Source organism: Notothenia rossii, assembly GCF_949606895.1.
Source record: "Notothenia rossii genome assembly, chromosome: 9".
Lineage (NCBI taxonomy): Eukaryota > Metazoa > Chordata > Actinopteri > Perciformes > Nototheniidae > Notothenia > Notothenia rossii.
In genome coordinates this window covers 79,408,772-79,431,316 of record NC_136907.1, presented here as the reverse complement: position 1 = coordinate 79,431,316, position 22,545 = coordinate 79,408,772, and the positions used below count along the sequence as shown (strand labels likewise).

Sequence of the window (22,545 nt, the reverse complement as noted above, 5' to 3'; positions counted from 1 at the left end):
CTCTTCATGCATTGCATAAAGATCGGATCGGGAAAAATCGGCATCGGCCAATTGTCAAAATCAAATGATCGGAATCGGATCGGGAGCAAAATAAGGTGATCGGGACATCCCTATTAGAAACCACCAAAAGTCCGTCGCCCAATACTTTTTGACTTCCTGTTTTTGGCAACCAGCTATAAGGCAAATGGTTTTCACTGAAGTTTGACATATTTCCGTGTGTTTATACGTCTATTTGATTAAAAATAATTTCTGAATAACTTTATGGAGTGTATAGGCTAGTCAAAGAATCCCATGAAAACACCAAGAGCAAGGACTAGTCCGTATTTAAATCTGAACTCCTGTCTTTCAGTCAATACAAAGTTAAAACGGTCAAATGAAGACGTTTAGAAACCACCAACAGGGTGAACCCAGATAACGACCTAAACAAAACCTCACTGAAGATCACAGATCTCGTTTTATGCCTTTACAAGTTTCCCTTTATAAGTTGCAGAAAGCCAAAGTAAAGAGAGACGAGTCGTTTTCTCTGTCAGACTCGTTCGAAAGATGAGTTTATGAGTTTCCTCTGAGCGTCCCAGAGGACCGCAGGACCTTTGAATCGTGCAGGTTTCCTCTCCAGAGAACACAGAGGAGGGTTTGAAACAACACACAGTCCCGTCTGATCCACTGCAGACCTGTGTGTGTGTGTGTGTGTGTGTGTGTGTGTGTGTGTGTGTGTGTGTGTGTGTGTGTGTGTGTGTGTGTGTGTGTGTGTGTGTGTGTGTGTGTGTGTGTGTGTGTGTGTGTGTGTGTGTGTGTGTGTGTGTGTGTGTGTGTGTGTGTGTGTGTGTGTGTGTGTGTGTGTGTGTGTGTGTGTGTGTGTGTGTGTGTGTGTGTGTGTGTGTGTGTGTGTGTGTGTGTGTGTGTGTGTGTGTGTGTGTGTGTGTGTGCGCGCGCCCTCTGCATCCATTCATCCGCTAACTGATTCCCAGCCAGGTGCCCCTCTCCGCCATACCAGGGCGACTCAGTCAGAATGAGGGCTTGTGGGTCAGAGGTCGTTCGTATGACTGGTTCAGAAAAAAGAGAGACATCTTGCAAATGCGCAGCGTTTGTTTTTCCCATTAGCATTAGCTTGTCACGCTAATGAACAGCGGCACATATGGCTTTGCGATTACGAGAGAATTCGCTCTGAGGGCCCCTTGGTTCTTCAGCCATATTTCAATAAAAAGGGAGAGGGCAGAGGTTGGTGCTACTGGTGGGAAGGTCCCCCTGAATACCATCAAACCATTCAGAAATATCATAAAGAGGTGAAACCTGGAGGACTGTAGTGTGTAACTACTTAGCTCTGTCGTCTGTTAAAATATATAATACATTTGACAACAACAGAAATAAGAGAAAAGAGGAACCAAAACTTTCCAAAGCATTTCCTCATTTCTTTTCTTTCTTTGAGAGACAATGGTCCGTCTGACTTTGATAACCAAATATATAATAAGTTCTAAATAAAAACATGCAAATCGACGCTGTAACTGTAACTGTTTGGTGTCAAGCTGTCAAAGTGTATTCATATGCAGAATGATGGCAAAGGTTTTCTCTGATTGGCTAACCCTAATCTCACTCCTAAAGCCTAAACCTAAACACCCCAATGAATGATGGTAACTGGCACTGACCAATCAGAGGGAGATTACGGCATGTTATACCTTCGCACAGTATAGGAAAAATAGCATTGCTGTCATTCTGCATAGTAATTGTCCATATGTGCTTCTGTTCGTTGCAGGGAGAGTGTGTGGATGTATATTCAAAGCGACGGTGAATATGCAAACGTATATGCAAACGTGTATTTGTTTTGGATAAACGGGCTTTTGGGCCAATGGGACATTATTTGGACTTTAGGGGTTTCTTAATAATAGGCTCCAGTAACAACGGCCAATCCCCTGAATGCTGGTCGACCACAGCCGAAAAATATATATAAGACCAAGACACAAACGTCCTAACATGCAGTTAAGACCCTCTTCCTGAATTCCATACATTCTCTGCTGATACTCCCCAAACACTGCAGCCTGGGCGCGACTGCATGATTACATCTCCAGCTGTTAGCTGAGGGGGAACACTGTAGCAACCAGAAGCAGTAAACTCAACAGGTCATCAGGTATAAAAGTGTTTTCTGATTCTGCTCTGCAGTCGCTCACTAAAAAGCATCCATAAACATCCAGGTTTACTGGCCTCCTGGGGGCCTGCAGGCACAGATCTGTGAAACACAACACTGCTGAGTTTTCCACGTTTTCCCCGACAGCCGAGGACCTCCGATTGGTCAGAGAAAGGTCAATGTCGTGGTTATGCCATGGTAACGACAGATGGAGGGTAGTACAGCTTCTTGTGGATTAGCATAGTAACAAGTATAGCGTTACGTGACCACGAAATACCATTTCCTCAACAATATAATTGACACAAATACCTCAAACACACGGTCAAAGATGTTTTGATAATGATTTGTATCAACTTTGCCTCAAAAAACAACCAAAGAAGGAAAGCGGTTGATTTTATAACATCACATCCTGCAAAAAACACACATGTCTTTGAGATTTCCTTTGGGGTGCATAATTTTACCTTCTGCATAAATGTTCAATGTTACGCATGACGATATTGTGGCTTCGTCCGGTTTCTTCCTTTTCTGGGAATGTTGGCTGTCCTCTTGTACCGAGACTTACTTTCAATAGTTTTACAAGTTCTTTGAGCATTTTGAAGTTTGGGATTCATGTTGTCTGTAGTTGGATTTCCCTTCTTCTAACAGGAACACACGTCTGTGCCTGATGAATAAAACGTGTGTTTGTTTCCTTGCAGGGAGACCGGGTGTGGTTACGGGAGGATGAGCAGTACCTCCCCAGCACCGTGTCCTCGTGCTCTGGAGGGGTGGTTGCCTTTGCCACAGACTATGGCCAGGTAAGAACCAATACAGTTCATTATATGTGATCCTTCTACACCTGAGGGTCGCATCCCATCAGAGTCTTCTGTCCTCCTTCAGCGCCTGCTTTGAACGCTTTCTAACAATCTTTATACAGATTTAGGATCCTGCATAAAGCAGTCGTAGCAGCTTTAGTTTTCTGGACCATCCTGTACTTACCTTTGTCCAAGTTTTAGCGAGAGTTTATCTCTGATTCTTAAACAGTTGTGTAACCTCCTGACTGTTTAGAAGAAGAAGAAGAAGAGACATGAACTTCATGTGACAGAAACTTGATTTGTTTTTGCTCAGTTACAAAAACCAGCACACAATGGATCTGTTATTGTCTCGCCATGTGCAGAACCATGTGCTTCCATTATTGGTCTAAATTGCATAATGTGTGGAGTGCTTCAGCATTGGGAGAAACACAACACACTTTGGTATTATCAAATCTGACTACTAAGACGAATCGGCCGTTGAAATGGCTCACCAGCTGACCAGAGAAAAAACACTAAGGTAGCCGTTTGGTCCTCCTGGCATGGAAACCCCCCGACTTTTCGCCGACTGACAGCTTTCTTTTGTAAACCTCGAAGAGAGCTAAGGCTTAAAGAGGTCCACTTATAATTTGGGATCAGCTCAAGATACCTTAAACCCCTTGAACCCCATATGGTTCTGCATTACCTCTTTGATCCATCTGTTGTGAAAACAGCGATGAAGACGAGGTGAAGGACACGTGGATCAGGGGTCACTGTGGGCTCTGTGTGTTTTGGTTGGTTATTAAGAAAGAAGTTAGATTTTCAGACAAAACATGGTGTCGTAGTTGGCTGTGATGATTCCTCTGTAAGCTGTTAAACTCCACAGATTTGGATTGAAGTGTCGTGAGAGCAACATGAAGTGTGCTCAAACGGTTTGTGCTTTTGTAGCCTATGCTTTGACTCCAAACACTAAAACGATCATGTATCATCATGTCCTGTCAACGCACCTGCAGTTAGTTATACATGATTGCTTAAAGGGCGCACACACACACACACACACACACACTCACACACACACACACACACACACACACAGACACACACACACACACACACACACAAACCTGTTTACCGACTCCTTTGACACTCGGAAAATACACTTTGATTGTGTTTGCATTGTTGAAATGTGTTAAGGGGAGGCTGTGGCTCAGTGGATTGTGTGCTGGACTTGGAATCAGGGGGTAGCAGGTTCAAACCCCACTGCAGTCAGCATGTCGTTGTGTCCCTGAGACACTTCACCCCAAATTGCTCCTGTGGGGATTGCCCACATGTCATGTAATTGCATGATAGAAACACTAATAATGACAGCTAATATATAATATGTAGAATGGCTTGGAGAGCACAACACTCCACAAGACAATGATGCGTTCACATGCTCAAAGGGAGGTGTGATTGGGACTTTGTTTTTCCAACCAAACCTTTACTTATCTCCGCCATGTTTCTAATGACACACTGTACGCTCTGCAAATCTTGCACCAAATTGTGTGCAGACTTTCCAAGTTGCCGTGACTCCTCGAGGAAGTGATTTTTCTCATGTTTACCATTCGTCTGACACAAAGGCCATCTCGCAATCTTACAAAAGTCAACAATATGTTTTGTCTGTGTTCCTTTGATTTGTTTCTACGCCCATGCTACGTCCTTCAACCAAGTTTAATGAAAAGCATTCCAGTAAACAAACAAAGCCAAACACATGACCACCTTATGGGGGGTTATATTGAAAGAACTTCAAATATGCTGTAATACAAAATCTCAATACAGACAGACTTCTGCAAATAAGTCCCTCTACTGCAGTTTGTAAAAATACTAATCAAGATGGTATTTGCAGCCGGAGGTCATCAGTCCGCTTCCTACAGGTTTCTGGGTGAAATGTTTCAATGCCAAGTCGCAGGAACAAGGATGAAGGAAACATAAGAATAGGAGGACTTTTGTATTGATGAGGTGAATGCTTGTTATCATGTATGGAAATATAGTCAAATACCTTTTCGACAAGCCAACATTTAAGTGAGTTTAGACTACGAACTGCCTCTTAGACAAACTGTGTGTTGGCTGTTAAAACAGAGGGTCAGTAAGTGTGCTGAGGCATTTAGGGTCATGTCGAGTCAGCGTATTGTGCGGCAGATTAAGAATTTCTTATCTCCCGGCTCCAAGTCACGATAATGACCCTCGACAACACAGGCTGCACCCCCCCCCCCAACTACAGGAAGTGTGTTGCTTTTGTTAGCATAACGTTGACATTATCCCCATCATTCCTCTTGTTAAGATATTCAGATTTCACTCAGGATACATTTGATGACTTTGGAGATCCTCGAAATCCATCCCCATCATCGAATACATGTTTTTGTTTATCCATGTTTTTGTTCTTTGACAAAATACATGGAAAACCAATCACATTCTCATCCGTCTCAAGGCCTTTAAACACGTCTTTCTTGACGAATAATTGCATGTCAATATACTTTAGAGAGACACGTAGTTATTTAGAGATCCAGATCCACTTCTACTGTTCTTACCTTTCAAAATAAAAGTCCCTCAGAGATGATATTAGTAGGCAAGTCTTTTCTAACCCTAACCCTAATCCACCCCCGATATGTAAAGGCCTTCAGCTGTGGACCAATCTTTGTTTGTACTGCTAATTAGCTAATGTTAGCATTGCTAAAAGGCTACACTAAGAGGGTACACGTTGTAAACATGACCTGCTGAACATCGACCATGTAAGCATGTTGCTAATGTTAGTATTTAGCTCAAAGCTGTAACGTGGAAACCAGTTCTCCTTTGGGCAGATATGTTATTTGGTCTTCTTCAATCCTCTATCTTGTGTTTTCCCTTTCTCTTCCTCTTGTCTTGTTTCATTTCATTTTGTGTCTGCCATGTTGAGTCAGTTTGCTTTTCTCATCCTTTCTGTTTTGTCTTTTGTCATTTGTTTGTGTCTACTGCTCTTTTCCCTTCGATCCCTCTCGTCTTCAGTTTCCCTTTCTTAATCTTTTTCTCCTCTTGTTTCTTATTTCTGTCTCTCCGTGTCTCTTATCTTCTGTTCTTTGGCGCTTCTTTTGTTTTCTAATTCCCTTATTTATTTTTGTGTCTATTGTGTCTTCACCTAATTACGTTTAATATTTGTTTTGATCCCCTCCTTCATTTGCTGTAAATAGCTCTAACGGCTCTACTTGCTGTGTTCAGGATTATTAAATGACATGTTGTTGCCCAGATGGACCGGAAGCTTTTAATTAGCTCAGCTCAGTGTTGGGAAATAAAGGCAGCTCCAGATTCTCACTCTTAATCTGTTTAGGAGCTGTGTGTGTGTGTGTGTGTGTGTGTGTGTGTGTGTGTGTGTGTGTGTGTGTGTGTGTGTGTGTGTGTGTGTGTGTGTGTGTGTGTGTGTGTGTGTGTGTGTGTGTGTGTGTGTGTGTGTGTGTGTGTGTGTGTGTGTGTGTGTGTGTGTGTGTGTGTGTGTGTGTGTGTGTGTGTGTGTGTGTGTGTGTGTGTGTGTGTGTGTGTGTGTGTGTGTGTGTGTGTGTCGTGAGGAAATCCTGTCCAATCAGAGGAGCATGCTACTATAAAGTATGGTCAACAATATAACAAGATATTTAATTATGTTATTTTGATTATTAATAATTCATTCCTCTGGCCCTGACCTGACTTCTAGGTCCACTAATACAGGCTAACTTATCTTATGATGAACTTTCTTATTCATATACATAACAAAAAAGGAGGTTATTTCAGCTTGAACTATTAATGTGTTTAACCCTAAAGAACACACTCCCAACATTAGCCACCTTTAGCTTAGCGGTGGTGACGCGAAGTCATGTGACCGTGCTGTAGTTCCTTTATAGCCCAACATTAGCCACCTTTAGCTTAGCGGTGATGACGTGAAGTCATGTGACCGTGCTGTAGTTCCTTTATAGCCCAACATTAGCCTCCTTTAGCTTAGCGGTGGTGACGTGAAGTCATGTGACCGTGCTGTAGTTCCTTTATAGCCCAACATTAGCCTCCTTTAGCTTAGCGGTGGTGACGTGAAGTCATGTGACCGTGCTGTAGTTCCTTTATAGCCCAACATTAGCCACCTTTAGCTTACTGTAGTTCCTTTATAGCCCAACATTAGCCACCTTTAGCTTAGCGGTGATGACGTGAAGTCATGTGACCGTGCTGTAGTTCCTTTATAGCCCAACATTAGCCACCTTTAGCTTAGCGGTGATGACGTGAAGTCATGTGACCGTGCTGTAGTTCCTTTATAGCCCAACATTAGCCTCCTTTAGCTTAGCGGTGGTGACGCGAAGTCATGTGACCGTGCTGTAGTTCCTTTATAGCCCAACATTAGCCTCCTTTAGCTTAGCGGTGGTGACGTGAAGTCATGTGACCGTGCTGTAGTTCCTTTATAGCCCAACATTAGCCTCCTTTAGCTTAGCGGTGGTGACGTGAAGTCATGTGACCGTGCTGTAGTTCCTTTATAGCCCAACATTAGCCTCCTTTAGCTTAGCGGTGGTGACGTGAAGTCATGTGACCGTGCTGTAGTTCCTTTATAGCCCAACATTAGCCACCTTTAGCTTAGCGGTGATGACGTGAAGTCATGTGACCGTGCTGTAGTTCCTTTATAGCCCAACATTAGCCACCTTTAGCTTAGCGGTGATGACGTGAAGTCATGTGACCGTGCTGTAGTTCCTTTATAGCCCAACATTAGCCACCTTTAGCTTAGCGGTGATGACGTGAAGTCATGTGACCGTGCTGTAGTTCCTTTATAGCCCAACATTAGCCTCCTTTAGCTTAGCGGTGGTGACGTGAAGTCATGTGACCGTGCTGTAGTTCCTTTATAGCCCAACATTAGCCGCCTTTAGCTTAGTGGTGGTGACCTGAAGTCATGTGACCGTGCTGTAGTTCCTTTATAGCCCAACATTAGCCGCCTTTAGCTTAGCGGTGGTGACGTGAAGTCATGTGACCGTGCTGTAGTTCCTTTATAGCCCAACATTAGCCACCTTTAGCTTAGCGGTGGTGACGTGAAGTCATGTGACCGTGCTGTAGTTCCTTTATAGCCCAACATTAGCCTCCTTTAGCTTAGCGGTGGTGACGTGAAGTCATGTGACCGTGCTGTAGTTCCTTTATGGCCCAACATTAGCCACCTTTAGCTTAGCGGTGGTGATGTTTTTCCCCTCAAAAATCAGAAAGTGGTGTTAATATGTGGAGATTATCCTGCTGAACAAAACGTGTAAGTATCATAAACGTGTTTTTGATGAGAGATTTTCTTCTACAATATTCCAAAATCCAAGGGAGAATTTCCCTTGGGTTTTGTCATCAGATCCCTCGCATTGCCTACAAAAATACTTCATCACTGATCTGTGACGAGATTGTTACTTTAGCATCTTTAAAGTTAGTGTTGCTTTAGAAATGAAGCCTCTTAGTCTCAGAGAACGTCCTTAAAGCCCAGGCTGACACACTTCAGGTGTTTTCACAGGTTGACTCTAAACGACTTAAGGAACATAATCCCTTCAATAACATTTAATAAAACCTCTCAGCAAACTGCTCGTTATAGCAGGAATGAAACTGAGCCCCCTTCGCTGCCCCTCACTCTTCCTCTCAGAGTTGAACAGGTACTCTTCCACTCGCCCCGAGCTTTATTCCCCCGCCTCCATCATCATCATCAAAAGCAGCAGCTGCTCTTTGAATCACCATTCATGTCCCGCTGCATTGTCCTGCAGTCAGTTCTGTCCGCGCAGTCAAAAACAACGAAACCCGAGAGAAACCCTGCGACCTCCGACGACACACACCAACAAATACACACTGATATTTAAGGGTGCGTTGACCACTCAAGACCCCTTACAGCTTCTAAACATAACATTCAAGTCTTTAGCAGGGTCAACAACCGGCTCTAAATGTACAAGTCTTATCTTTTAGGGATGTAAATGTGTCCTTGGGAAGGGTTAGGGTGAGCTCCATATTAAGAGCCTTGAAACAACACTACGATTATAAGTAGACTTTTTCTCAAATGTTTTTCACACATTTCTTAAATCTTGATAGTGAACACCTGTCCTTTATGAAATCCTTTGTTTAGAATCACAATAACAAAAACAAATTCTAAATAAACCGCACATTCGAGGTTAGAGTCCTTTTATTGAGAGCAGCCTAAGGCACACCTGTTTGATAATCATGCTGTTTAATCAGACACTTGATACGCCACACCTGACAGGTGGATGGACTATTGGGGCGAAGGAGAAGATCACACAGCCATTGGTTTGAACACATTTCTGGGATACATTTGAGAGAAATTAGCTTTTTTTTGTGTATGGGAAATTCTTCAAACTCAAGACAAAATGGGAATTTTTGGTTTTATTCAGTTTACAAGACAACCATTGAATATAAAGAGAATATTATATACATTTTTTGCAAATAGGAACCTGCTGTGAAGGTGCTGCGTGGATGTTATTGATATGAATCAAGTCAAACATTTGTATATGTTGACAGGACACGTACATAACACAATGCACTTTAGACATACAGTTAAAACTAAAATACATTAAATAAAAACATAGCAATCCACAACTCAGAAAAATTGAGGAAAACATCAAATGAATAAATAAAAAATGGATAAACCATTATCTTCAGGCTGTAATCAACAGATAATGGATACATCGTCATTATTGTAATACATGTATTAATTGTAATTTCTCATTAGAAATATGGACTTTCTTACTTTTATTTTCCATTGCATATATTTTATTTACCAGATTATTTTATTTCGAGTTTAAAATATATCGTCTTTCAACCAATTCCTTGTAATTTGTTAAGTAATAATTGTCTAATTCTTCTTATTTCTTATTTTTCCAAGTAGTGGGATACGTTTTTTAGAGAAATACCAAAAATAGTTGATATTTTCCTCCTTTTTGTTAATTTTCTCCGGTTAAGTTTCTTCTAATTGCCTGAACATAAGTGTAAGTTCACTTTCTGATCCACATACTCAGTAGGAACAACAGACAGTGTCCTGACGTGAGCGCTTAGAACCGAGGTTACAGCAGTAGCCCTGCACTGAAGCTGTCTAATGGCTTTGTTCCTCACAGATTTACTCCTGTTAGCATCTGTCGCTACAGACTTAGCGTCCGGGCCCCACGGCTTTGTTTTCCAAGGCTTCACACGGACAACTGGACAAATTAGAAACCTAATTAGGACAAAGCCAAAGAAAACCTGTTCCCTGCTGAGGCCCGACTGTACTGTCCATGACAGAAAGAGAGTGAGACGGACAGATGTTATGCATTGTTTGGGCTCCAATGAAAGAAAGATCTTAATTATTCAGCATATAATTATATTTTAGACATTAGTGTTCTTCTGACTTTGTGTCAACGGTTCGATTATTCACACAGATTGAGGGTTCTTGTCTTGAAGTTGTTTTGCATTAAATTTTAAAAGCACTTACTAAGCCAGTACTAGTACACTATCCCACCATCTCTAAGAACTAGGCTATCACATGGTCATTAATCCACACTGGGCATGTGTGCGCTGAAAGCAAATAACCGTATATTGCTTCTGGACACATTCATTTTCTCAAATTGCTCCAAAAAATGGCCTGCCTCCTGTTCATTTAGGCATCAGGGGCATTTTAAAATGCAAAATGTTACCGTACAGCAGCTGTTTGCACACACACCAAGGTCAGTTCCACTCATCCCTAGGTATACATGTTGAAAAAACACCAGTAATCAAGTCTGTGTGTCTTCGTGACAGATTTTAAATATAAAATTAGTGGTTCAAACGTTTACGGGTTTGGCCAGACTAGTGGTGAAGGTAGACGTAAAGGTAGAAAAAGTTAATTGTTTTAAAAGCATCAACATGTCGGTGTGGATGCAGCCTCAATTTAAGGCTATTTCATTTATTTTGTTCTCCCTTTGCCAATGCTACACCCAGAAAGGTTTACTAAAAATCAACCCAGTATTTTTTACATAATTCATCTGACAGAGAACCTGAGCCACCTGGCCTCCTTTGTTTGACTCCAATGTTGAGACCACACGGGAACAAGACCTTTTCAATTTCATTTTGATTCTCAGTAGAGAACACAGATCAGAACATGCAGGTTGGGATCGTAGCGGCGATGACATGCTGTAAAAAAATACCGTTCACATTTCACCCGCGTGAATGCGTTTCTGTGACGTTCAGATTCCCAGTGAAGCGTCACTGAAGCTGGAATGTGATGAATGAGGCCTGGCAGGATGCTGGGGGGGTTATATATTAGTGTGTGTGTGTGTGTGTGTGTGTGTGTGTGTGTGTGTTGTGGGGGGTCAGATGTGATTGACTCCTCAGACAGAGACCAGCTTTCTTCAGGAAGAGTTGCCCTGAGCTGCTCGGTCACAGCGGGTCAACGACCTGTGTGTGTGTGTGTGTGTGTGTGTGTGTGTGTGTGTGTGTGTGTGTGTGTGTGTGTGTGTGTGTGTGTGTGTGTGTGTGTGTGTGTGTGTGTGTGTGTGTGTGTGTGTGTGTGTGTGTGTGTGTGTGTGTGTGTGTGTGTGTGTGTGTGTGTGTGTGTGTGTGTGTGTGTGTGTGTGTGTGTGTGTGTGTGTGTGTGTGTGTGTCTTTCAGTTTACAGTTAAATGATTTGCTTTGTTGATTAGTTAGTTAGTTTGTTGGTTGTTTGTTTAGTTAGTTAGTTTATTGGTTAGTTATTTGGTTATTTAGTTGGTTTGTACGCTAGTTGGTTGGTTGGTTATTTTGTTGGTTACTTAGTTACTTTGTTGATTGGTTGGGTGGTTGGTTGGTTGGCTGGTTAGTTGGTTGGTTATTTTGTTGGTTACTTAGTTACTTTGTTGGTTGGGTGGCTGGTTGGTTGGTTGGTTGGTTGGTTATTTTGTTGGTTACTTAGTTACTTTGTTGATTGGTTGGGTGGCTTGTTGGTTGGCTGGTTAGTTGGTTGGTTATTTTGTTGGTTACTTAGTTACTTTGTTGATTGGCTATTTAGTTGGTTAGTTGGTTGGTTATTTTGTTGGTTACTTAGTTACTTTGTTGATTGGTTATTTTGTTGGTTGGTTGGTTGGTTGGTTATTTAGTTAGTTGGTTGGTTATTTTGTTGGTTACTTAGTTACTTTGTTGATTGGTTATTTGGTTGGTTGGTTGGTTGGTTGGTTGGTTGGTTGGTTATTTAGTTAGTTGGTTGGTTATTTGGTTGGTTATTTAGTTGGTTACTTAGTTACTTTGTTGATTGGTTATTTAGTTGGTTGGTTGGTTGGTTGGTTGGTTGGTTGGTTGGTTATTTTGTTGGTTACTTAGTTACTTGGTTGGTTGGTTGGTTGGTTGGTTGGTTGGTTATTTAGTTAGTTGGTTGGTTATTTTGTTGGTTACTTAGTTACTTTGTTGATTGGTTGGGTGGCTGGTTGGTTGGCTGGTTAGTTGGTTGGTTATTTTGTTGGTTACTTAGTTACTTTGTTGATTGGCTATTTAGTTGGTTAGTTGGTTGGTTATTTTGTTGGTTACTTAGTTACTTTGTTGATTGGTTATTTTGTTGGTTGGTTGGTTGGTTGGTTATTTAGTTAGTTGGTTGGTTATTTTGTTGGTTACTTAGTTACTTTGTTGATTGGTTATTTGGTTGGTTGGTTGGTTGGTTGGTTATTTAGTTAGTTGGTTGGTTATTTGGTTGGTTATTTAGTTGGTTACTTAGTTACTTTGTTGATTGGTTATTTAGTTGGTTGGTTGGTTGGTTGGTTGGTTGGTTGGTTGGTTATTTTGTTGATTGGTTGGTTGGTTGGTTATTTTGTTGGTTACTTAGTTACTTGGTTGGTTGGTTGGTTGGTTGGTTGGTTATTTAGTTAGTTGGTTGGTTATTTTGTTGGTTACTTAGTTGCTTTGTTGATTGGTTATTTAGTTGGTTGGTTATTTTGTTGGTTACTTAGTTACTTTGTTGATTGGTTGTTTGGCTGGTTGGTTGGTTGGTTGGTTGGTTATTTTGTTGGTTACTTAGTTAGTTTGTTGATTGGTTATTTAGTTGGTTGGTTGATTATTTTGTTGGTTACTTAGTTAGTTGGGTGATTGGTTATTTGGTTGGTTGTTTGGTTGGTTGGTTGGTTGGTTGGTTGGTTGATTGGTTGGTTGGTTGATTGATTATTTTGTTGGTTACTTAGTTAGTTGGGTGATTGGTTATTTGGTTGGTTGGTTGGTTGGTTGGTTGGTTGGTTGGTTGGTTGGTTGATTGATTGGTTGGTTGGTTGATTGATTATTTTGTTGGTTACTTAGTTAGTTGGGTTATTGGTTATTTGGTTGGTTGTTTGGTTGGTTGGTTGGTTGGTTGGTTGGTTGGTTGGTTGGTTGGTTGGTTGATTGATTATTTTGTTGGTTACTTAGTTAGTTTGTTGATTGGTTATTTAGTTAGTTTGTAAGTTAGTTGGTTGGTTGGTAGGTTATTTCATCTGTTGATTGGTTATTTGGTTGGTTGGTTATCTAGTGGTTTGGATGGTTATCTAGTTGTTGGGTTGGTTAGTTTGTTAGTTGGTTCTTTAGATCACATGTTTCTTTATGCTTTATTCATGTGTGAAGCTAGAGTTATCATCCAGGAGACAGCATGTCTTTCAAAGGATTCCAGTGTTAGATGCTAAGATAGTGAACTGTTGTTGCATAACTTGGTGTTTTATTGGCCTCCACTCAGTCATAAACTCAAACTGACACATGTATTTAAAGTCCTCGCGTTGTGGACCACTATTGATTTAGCTATTTTCCCTGAAGATCTCAGTGGAGACAGCTGAAGGAAATGTCTTGTCTAAGAGCTGCTTTTAGAAAACAGTCTTAAGTGACTCAGTGAAAACAACAGCTGATTGTTCGGCTAAAATTAGAAGAGGGGATATTTACCGGCCTCCCAGGATGTTGAGAGATACTTCAGAAGCAAGTTTCAACAAACAAGGACACACACTTTTCTCTTAACCTTTTGGTAATGGTGGATATTTCACAGACATTAAATAATCTAGTCGCGAGTAGACATCCTTCTGTTTCTCTTTCTGTCACAGGACAGAAGGGTTGGACATGTCTGAAAAATATTGTAGTCTGAGATAACCCCGTCCTCCTCCCCCTCCTCCTACGTGTTATTGAATATGCTTTGTGGTGTTGCTGTTTGTGGAAAAAGTTGAAAGTGCTGCCTCTTGGCTGCTTTCGTTTTTCCAACCAGAAGCCAACGTGGTTAAAGTCTGACGGTGTGAAACTTCATACAAGAACTACAGAATGTAAATATCAGTCACAGCCAAGGAGCCAGAAACCGAGTCTGTAAAGTCTTCAGCGTCTCTTTAGGCAACAGAATACCTCCAAAATATTGATTAACTGAAGCAGACCCCCCCCTAAGTCAAACCGTGCGTCCTGCAGGCTGCAGACCCCCTGCTGAGCGTGATAATGGGAGGTCTCCTAATTTAAACAGGACCGCCCTGTGGCAGAACATGTTGTCTAAAACTGAAGAATAGCCTCTTTGTTGAAATGTTTCAGTGGTTTTACTCAATATTATTTCATTCTTGTCGGACCAAACGTCACCCAATGACACTCCATTCAAGATTAGATATTGCAAGTGATCCCAAGCCAACTCCCTACAGCTTGATGTTCAAGTTTAACAATCAGCTTTCTCTCTGTTTGGCTCATTAATGACTGATCCAGAACAAAACACATCCAGTTCACAGAAGCTTCAGAAAACACGTACAGTAGCCGTGAAACTCTAAATCACATGTTACACAGATTCAACAAACCTTCAGAACCGATTCCCCTCGGTTGAATCCTAGTCTCTTCTGAGGGAGGAACCAGATCATAACACACATTACAAACACATAGTTCTGTGTTGCAGTAATAATGATAGGAAGCAGCTGGGGGAAGAACCTGGACAGAACACATTAGGACACAAAGCAAGATTTCTTTCTATGTTTGATGTTGAAACGATTAAAACCAGATCCTATTTTAGCATGACCTGAGATTCAGAGTTGTTTTAATCCTGCAGAAGTCTTTCTTTGGAGGAACACGATACGTTGAAGGCGGTGAGACATCCTGACGGACAGATTATATTTCACGTTGCTGCAGGAGTTCGATGTTTAGGAGGTTAGAGGAACACTGGAATGTTAACTGAATATAAGACGGCAATATTTAGGGTCAAAATACAGAGTGGTAAAAATAAATCACTATAGGAGGCAGGAGGAGGTGCACGTGGAGGTGGAGGTGCAGGTGGAGGTGCAGGTGGAGGTGCAGGTGCAGGTGCAGGTGGAGGTGCAGGTGCAGGTGGAGGTGGTGCAGGTGGAGGTGCAGGTGGAGGTGCAGGTGGAGGTGCAGGTGGAGGTGCAGGTGCAGGTGGAGGTGCAGGTGGAGGTGGAGGTGCAGGTGGAGGTGCAGGTGGAGGTGCAGGTTGAGGTGGAGGTGCAGGTGGAGGTGGAGGTGGAGGTGCAGGTGGAGGTGCAGGTGGAGGTGCAGGTGGAGGTGCAGGTGCAGGTGGAGGTGGAGGTGCAGGTGGAGGTGCAGGTGGAGGTGCAGGTTGAGGTGGAGGTGCAGGTGGAGGTGGAGGTGGAGGTGCAGGTGCAGGTGCAGGTGGAGATGCAGGTAGAGGTGCAGGTGCAAGTGGAGATGGAGGTGCAGGTGGAGGTGGAGGTGCAGGTGGAGGTGGAGGTGGATTCTAATGAGGTTCAGAAAATCGCTGGTTCTTTTGGACGGCTCTAAAGATTATTTTGCAATATATTCCTGATGTTTGAGGAATGTGTGTTCAACCATCTGACAAATGGAAATGTATGTTCTTCTTCTAATTATCTTGCACTAATTAACTATTGTTTTGTATTTAATTGTAATTATTTTATTTTACCTTTTTTTCCAATTCTTTTTGCAGATTTTCTTTTGTTTTAATACAATGAAAACTTTACATTTTAACAAGGATTTTAAAACACAGGGTTGTGCAACAAAATGTGGTTACAGTGCCATTCACCTACATAAGAAAAACAAAAAATCCCAGAGTGGTTTTGAGGAGAGTTCAGGTCTTGGTGAAAGTATCATTATCCGTCTCCTGCAGGCAGAACATTAACCTTCCTCTCCTGGTTCGTAAAAACAGCTCAGGTTTCCTGTCACCTTGCTCCCAGGTGACGTACGGTGTATATCGCTGAGGTAAACATGACCCTGGGCTGTAAACATCAGACTCTGTGAATCCCACAATGAGTCAAGATAAAAAACCTCCAATCTCGTCTAACTTAACCCCAAAACATTCATATTATGTCTGTCATTGTTCTCTATCTATGCGTTTGTAAGGTTGAGTCTTAGCCTTCATGCTTTGTGAGGAATATAACGGAATTTAGTCAAAACACTTTCCACGCGTCTCAACATCGGTATCAAAAAGAGAGCACGATGTATCGTAGGAAGTGTGTATTATGCTAACATAAGATATACCAACAGAGACATGAACTGTGAATTGTGCAGATATACATTTGAGATTTTAGACAAAGCAAGTTAACATGCACTTCTAGAAGTACCAGACCTTCCCCTGTGAACTGCTGAGGTGTCTCTGAGCAAGGCACAAGAGTGGAATATATATATTCCACTTTATAATTATTACTTCTACTGGCTGCTGTCTCGTAGTTAGACAGTTCAACTCCTGAAATGAATCTGTAATTGTTCAATATATACTTCCACCTTTAATACTGCTTTCACACTTCTTTATACATGCTACACTTATTTATGTATTCCAATATACTGTTACTGGTACCCATTGTTGTCCACCTAGATGTGTATTTAGCAGTGGCGAACCGTGTCTATCACAACTGGACCCCTGGGGGGGGGGGGGGGGGGGGTCTACAGAAGTGCCTCGAGCCAGTTAACGAACGGGCCTTCTAGAATACCCTGGAACCGAGGGGAACTCTGAAAGAACACGCCCATTGGCTACAAATCAATATCTGATTGGTTGATCAAACTGTCAGTCCAAACGTACGCTCTCATTCAGTGCAACGGCCAGGGCATTCGATCAAGGATGTAGAATACCTTGGTTGAAGGATATTCTACCCAGAGACCCAGAACAAGATCTGATTGGTTGCTTTCTTTTCTAACACAAAACCACTGAAATGCGTAGTGCATGGTCCGAGAAGGACAAACAAATCAACGTAACAGTGATATTACAGATCAACAGATACCATTCTCATTTATTCATTTTATATACATTTTATTACATTTTATTTATATAATTAAATCGATTTTTTGTTTGTTTTATCTGAGTGTTCCAGTGTATTCTCTGAATACCTTGAAGGCCCTGACGGTTCGCCACTGGTATTGAGTACATTTGAATGTGTATTTCTACTTGTATCTTTACTTTTGTATATGCATGCCTTTTTAGTTAGTATTTGGGTATTTTTGGCTCTGTGGAATGAATAAAGGTTTTCTGATTTTCTGTGTGTGCACTTTCAATTTCCACAGAAATCCATTTCCATTCAATTAGAAACTGGAATTATTGTTACGTTGCAATACGCCCAACGTCAGCCCAACGGGACCCATTTGAGTCTTCACATAACGTGTTTTTCACATGATTCAAATCTCCATTTCCTGCTGCGTGTGTCTAAGATATTGTTGCATTTTAATTGCAGGCCCCTGAATCAAAATAAGAATTGTCCCTCAGCAGACTTTCTAATATTATCAAAAATCCTATCATTGTTTAAATAATACAATCTTGTTTTTTTGCAAACATAATGACATGATTAACATCTCCATCTCTGTCCATGTCCCCGCTGCAGGTGTACACGTATAAGCAGAATGCTCTGAGCAGGCAGAAGGTGCAGCCCATGCACCACAGCAGCGTCGGGGGGGTGGAGGACATGTCCACGCTGGAGGACCTCCATGACGGAGCCATCATGCACAACCTCTTCCTGCGCTACCAGCAGAGACACATCTACGTGAGTTCACTGCTGGATTACACTCTCAAGATTCAAGGCTTTAATGTCATGTGTTCAGAGCTACAGTGCAGATATATCAATGAACATCTGAGCTCACAGGCTCCTCCCACAGAGCAGCACAATAACACTGATAACATAGTGGAAGGAGAGTCTACGAGTAATTGGAATATGATATATTAGATAAATAATGTGTAAGTAGCAAGCGGATGAATGTTGTGGATGTTCTTTCAGAAGTTCAGGTGTTTCAGTCTTAGTTGGATGAAACTCTCTGATGTGACCTACGTTTTTCATTGGCACGTCTACACTGTAGCTAATGCACAAATGACAATAAAGCCTTGAATTGATAATGAGTTTATGACGGATCCAAAGAGTTTCCAAGGTGGAGGTCGATCTGAACTCTACTGACAGAGGATTTTAGACCTGGACCTTTTGGTTTGTCTTGGTTTTAGTCCAATGGATGTTTGATTTTAGTCCAATGGATGTTTGATTTAGTTCAATGGATGTTTGATTTAGTCCAATGGATGTTTGATTTTAGTCCAATGGATGTTTGGTTTAGTTCAATGGATGTTTGATTTTAGTCCAATGGATGTTTGATTTAGTCCAATGGATGTTTGGTTTAGTCCAATGGATGTTTGATTTAGTCCAATGGATGTTTGATTTAGTCCAATGGATGTTTGGTTTTAGTCCAATGGATGTTTGATTTTAGTCCAATGGATGTTTGATTTAGTTCAATGGATGTTTGATTTAGTCCAATGGATGTTTGATTTTAGTCCAATGGATGTTTGATTTAGTCCAATGGATGTTTGATTTTAGTCCAATGGATGTTTGGTTTAGTCCAATGGATGTTTGGTTTAGTCCAATGGATGTTTGATTTAGTCCAATGGATGTTTGATTTAGTCCAATGGATGTTTGGTTTTAGTCCAATGGATGTTTGGTTTAGTTCAATGGATGTTTGATTTAGTCCAATGGATGTTTGATTTTAGTCCAATGGATGTTTGGTTTAGTCCAATGGATGTTTGGTTTAGTTCAATGGATGTTTGATTTAGTCCAATGGATGTTTGGTTTAGTCCAATGGATGTTTGATTTAGTCCAATGGATGTTTGATTTTAGTCCAATGGATGTTTGATTTAGTCCAATGGATGTTTGGTTTAGTCCAATGGATGTTTGGTTTTAGTCCAATGGATGTTTGGTTTTAGTCCAATGGATGTTTGATTTAGTCCAATGGATGTTTGATTTAGTCCAATGGATGTTTGGTTTAGTCCAATGGATGTTTGATTTAGTCCAATGGATGTTTGGTTTTAGTCCAATGGATGTTTGGTTTTAGTCCAATGGATGTTTGATTTTAGTCCAATGGATGTTTGATTTAGTTCAATGGATGTTTGATGTTAGTCCAATGGATGTTTGATGTTAGTCCAATGGATGTTTGATGTTAGTCCAATGGATGTTTGATTTAGTCCAATGGATGTTTGATTTTAGTCCAATGGATGTTTGATTTAGTCCAATGGATGTTTGATTTAGTTCAATGGATGTTTGATGTTAGTCCAATGGATGTTTGATTTTAGTCCAATGGATGTTTGATTTTAGTCCAATGGATGTTTGATTTAGTCCAATGGATGTCGTCTACTCCTTGAAGCAATTTGCAATATGAGAGTGGATTTTACAGCATTACAAGCTTTCCAGTTCCAATCGTAGAAGTCACCTTTTTCAAATAATCTTTGAGTATTTTTCACATTTATTTTATTTATATTTTGTATTATTTTATTTATTTTTTCATATACATAAATATTTTTTAATTATATGTTTTTATTATTTATATTTCTTCCTATTTTTTTTTATTATATATATTATTTTATTATTATATATATATATATATATGTTTTTTTTAATTTTATATTTTAATTGTATTTCTTATTTTTTCATTATTATTCATTCTTCTTTCATTTTTTTTTAACTTAATTTAAAACATTTTTTTAATTTGTATTTAAATGTCATTGTATTTTCTTTGGGGGGAAAAGTATATATCTGCTACTTATACCCAATTTCATACAAGTGAAACCTGAGTGAGGGGCTCCATTTTGGAAACATTATGCTATTGAGCCTTTTTGGCCACAACTCGAAAACGAGACCCCTTAAAATCTAACGTGTTTCACCAGTGTGGCAAAAGACACGTTTTGGGCCCTCAAAAACCCGATCCATCGTCATGAGAACGATAACTTTATGGACGACGAAAGAAGCTTCCTATCTATCTGCTGAATCATGTTTCCATTATTTTCTAGCAGTAGTTATTACACAACGTCAGAGATAGCCTCGAGACGCGGGCAGACAGGGAAGCTGTTGTCTCGTTGTGGTTCAGAATCAGAAATGCAAACTGAGACACGTCTCCCCGTGGACATCCAGTCAGAAGAGTTTCTGTCTCTGATTTATTAAAGTGAAGGTTTTGCCTGGGGCGGTGAGACACACTTATGAACCGGATTGTCTGAACACAACGTACAGGACACTCGGGTACAGACAGCAGGCTTTTACAAGAACATATAAACCTGTCTGACTGCTTTTCCAGTACACAGAAAATACTACCTCTAGAAACTTTTATGAGATAATTTCCTGCTTAAAAACGTAAAAATATAAACAATTTTTTGTTCATGTAATATATTTTTTAGCCTACAAAGTCTTTTATACCCAATGTCTTGTTAGAACATTGTCTTTTAGGCTTTTCTAAGGTTTTTTAAGTTAACGTTTTGATCGTTTGAAAAACAAATCATAGTTTCACGTTCACGTTTTGATCTTGATTTAAAAACGTATTCGCATTCGTATACATGTTTTTTAGCTTTCTTTCAGGTTTAATATCATTATGATTCAGTTTGGTATTTCCTTTGAATACACTATGTATTCCCTATCATACTGTATACATTTTGATATCTGAGGCCTACTTTTTATAATTGCAGTTTTTTGTGAGTATACAAATGTTGACCAGGCGATACAACCAAAACATAAGAGAGATTCTTTTAGCCTTTTTGGATCCAAGATGTTCAATTAACCACAAAAAACATGATAGGGCCCCTTTAAATTAAAGTACAAAAGTCTTGGCATCAAAATGTACCAAAAGTTAAATTACTTGATTCGGTAATGGCCCATTTCAGAATCATGGGGTTAGGGTTGGCTACAAAGTAGAACATTTGCCTCTAAAATGTAGGAAAGTAGAAATGTAACATGGAATAAGTCAATCAAAGTACTCAGTTAAAGTACCTTCAAATTGGACCTAAGTACAATACGTTGAGTATACTTCACTACATTCAACCATTGGGTAGTATTGGTGCGAACGTTACTTCCATTTGCTAAATAGGTCATTACTCCACCCTGTCCTGCTTTACACGGTGAGATAATTAGCAAACAAAGCATCTCTGTTCCTGCTGACCCCGTCACAGTGAAGGATTCTGGGAAATACGACTGAATGACGAAGACAAAGGAACATGTAGGACACATCCCAGCACTGCTGTGAATCCGGACATATTGAGTGCCCCAAAGTTAGATTAGAAATGGTAAGGGTCCCCAGCACATGGAAACCGCCGGATGCTAACCTGCAGATGTTGGGCTATTTGTATAAGTGGCATTAATTAGCAGACAATAGCTAAACAATGGTTTGGCCAAGTTGGACCATGTTGGTGTTGTTTTTAAGGTTATTGAGGATTTTGAATCAATTTCTGACATTTGTAGGATCAAAAATAGCACTTTTGAACCTATAAAATGTTCAAATCAACCCGAAATTCATCAATATCAGCCCAATGAGAGAACAAATAAGGCCACTTTCTGGTTAAGACTGAACTTTTGGATCCTGAAATTGTCATAAATGCATTCAGCATCCTCGATAACCCCAAAACCACTCCAAAATTGTCGAAATCAGAAAGCCACTTTTATAACAATTCTCTGGAAATGGTAATTTTGCAAATTGCCCAATGTATACAAGTTAGCATCCGGGAGTTTCTATGTGCTGGTGACCCGTACTATACATTTCTAATATGAAACTTTGGGCTGCTCAACACTTTTAGGTTCACATTGCTGGAAAGTAGTGTTTCCGTCCTGATGAACGAACCTGAGGCAGAACTTTCTGTCTGACTCCTGAGACAAAGGCAGCTCTGTGTTTCCACGGTAACCTCTGACAGACGCACTCTCGTTACTTTAATCACTGCTGAATGCTCCCGTATGGCAGACATTATCCAATCAATGCCTCACCGTCGCCCAAAATCTGCACTGCTTGCTAGACTTCTCTGTAAATCAGTTATTCAAAGCCACCTCCAGTAATGTGTCTCTCTCCAGAAGCTTTCAGCGTCTGGATTTATAACTTATCTGCAGTTTACTGTACTCAGTAAAGATGTCCGCTCGTCTCTCAGCTCCCGCCAGGTTTCTGTCTTCTGCTGACACTCTCCAGAGAACCTTCAGTGTCACACACACACGCTCCAGAAATGTGTTTCTCTTTCTAAAGTCAGCGCCTTCATTGACATGAGAGAGAGTGTTCATCAGGGCGGAGTCAGCGAGTGATTTGTCATTGGAAATATAAGAGAGACCTGGAACTAGAGCTGACTTCACGGTTAGGAGCCAATTCATGCATTCACACCTTTTTACTTCATCTTCCTAATATACTTTTTTAATTTTTTATTTTTGTTTTCATAATTTTATATAAATGATGTTTATAAAATGTGTGTGTGTGTGTGTGTGTGTGTGTGTGTGTGTGTGTGTGTGTGTGTGTGTGTGTGTGTGTGTGTGTGTGTGTGTGTGT

General features: G+C 40.6%; 1 protein-coding gene across 1 annotated transcript in view; it reads left to right on the top strand.

The window, feature by feature from the left end:
* The window catches only part of myo10 (myosin X), a 162,755-nt gene that overhangs the window by 46,475 nt on the left and 93,735 nt on the right, over positions 1–22,545 (top strand). Inside the window, 2 exon segments of the mRNA XM_079651992.1 lie at positions 2,815–2,913; positions 17,616–17,774. Of these exon segments, the coding sequence (XP_079508118.1) occupies positions 2,815–2,913; positions 17,616–17,774 (258 nt within the window).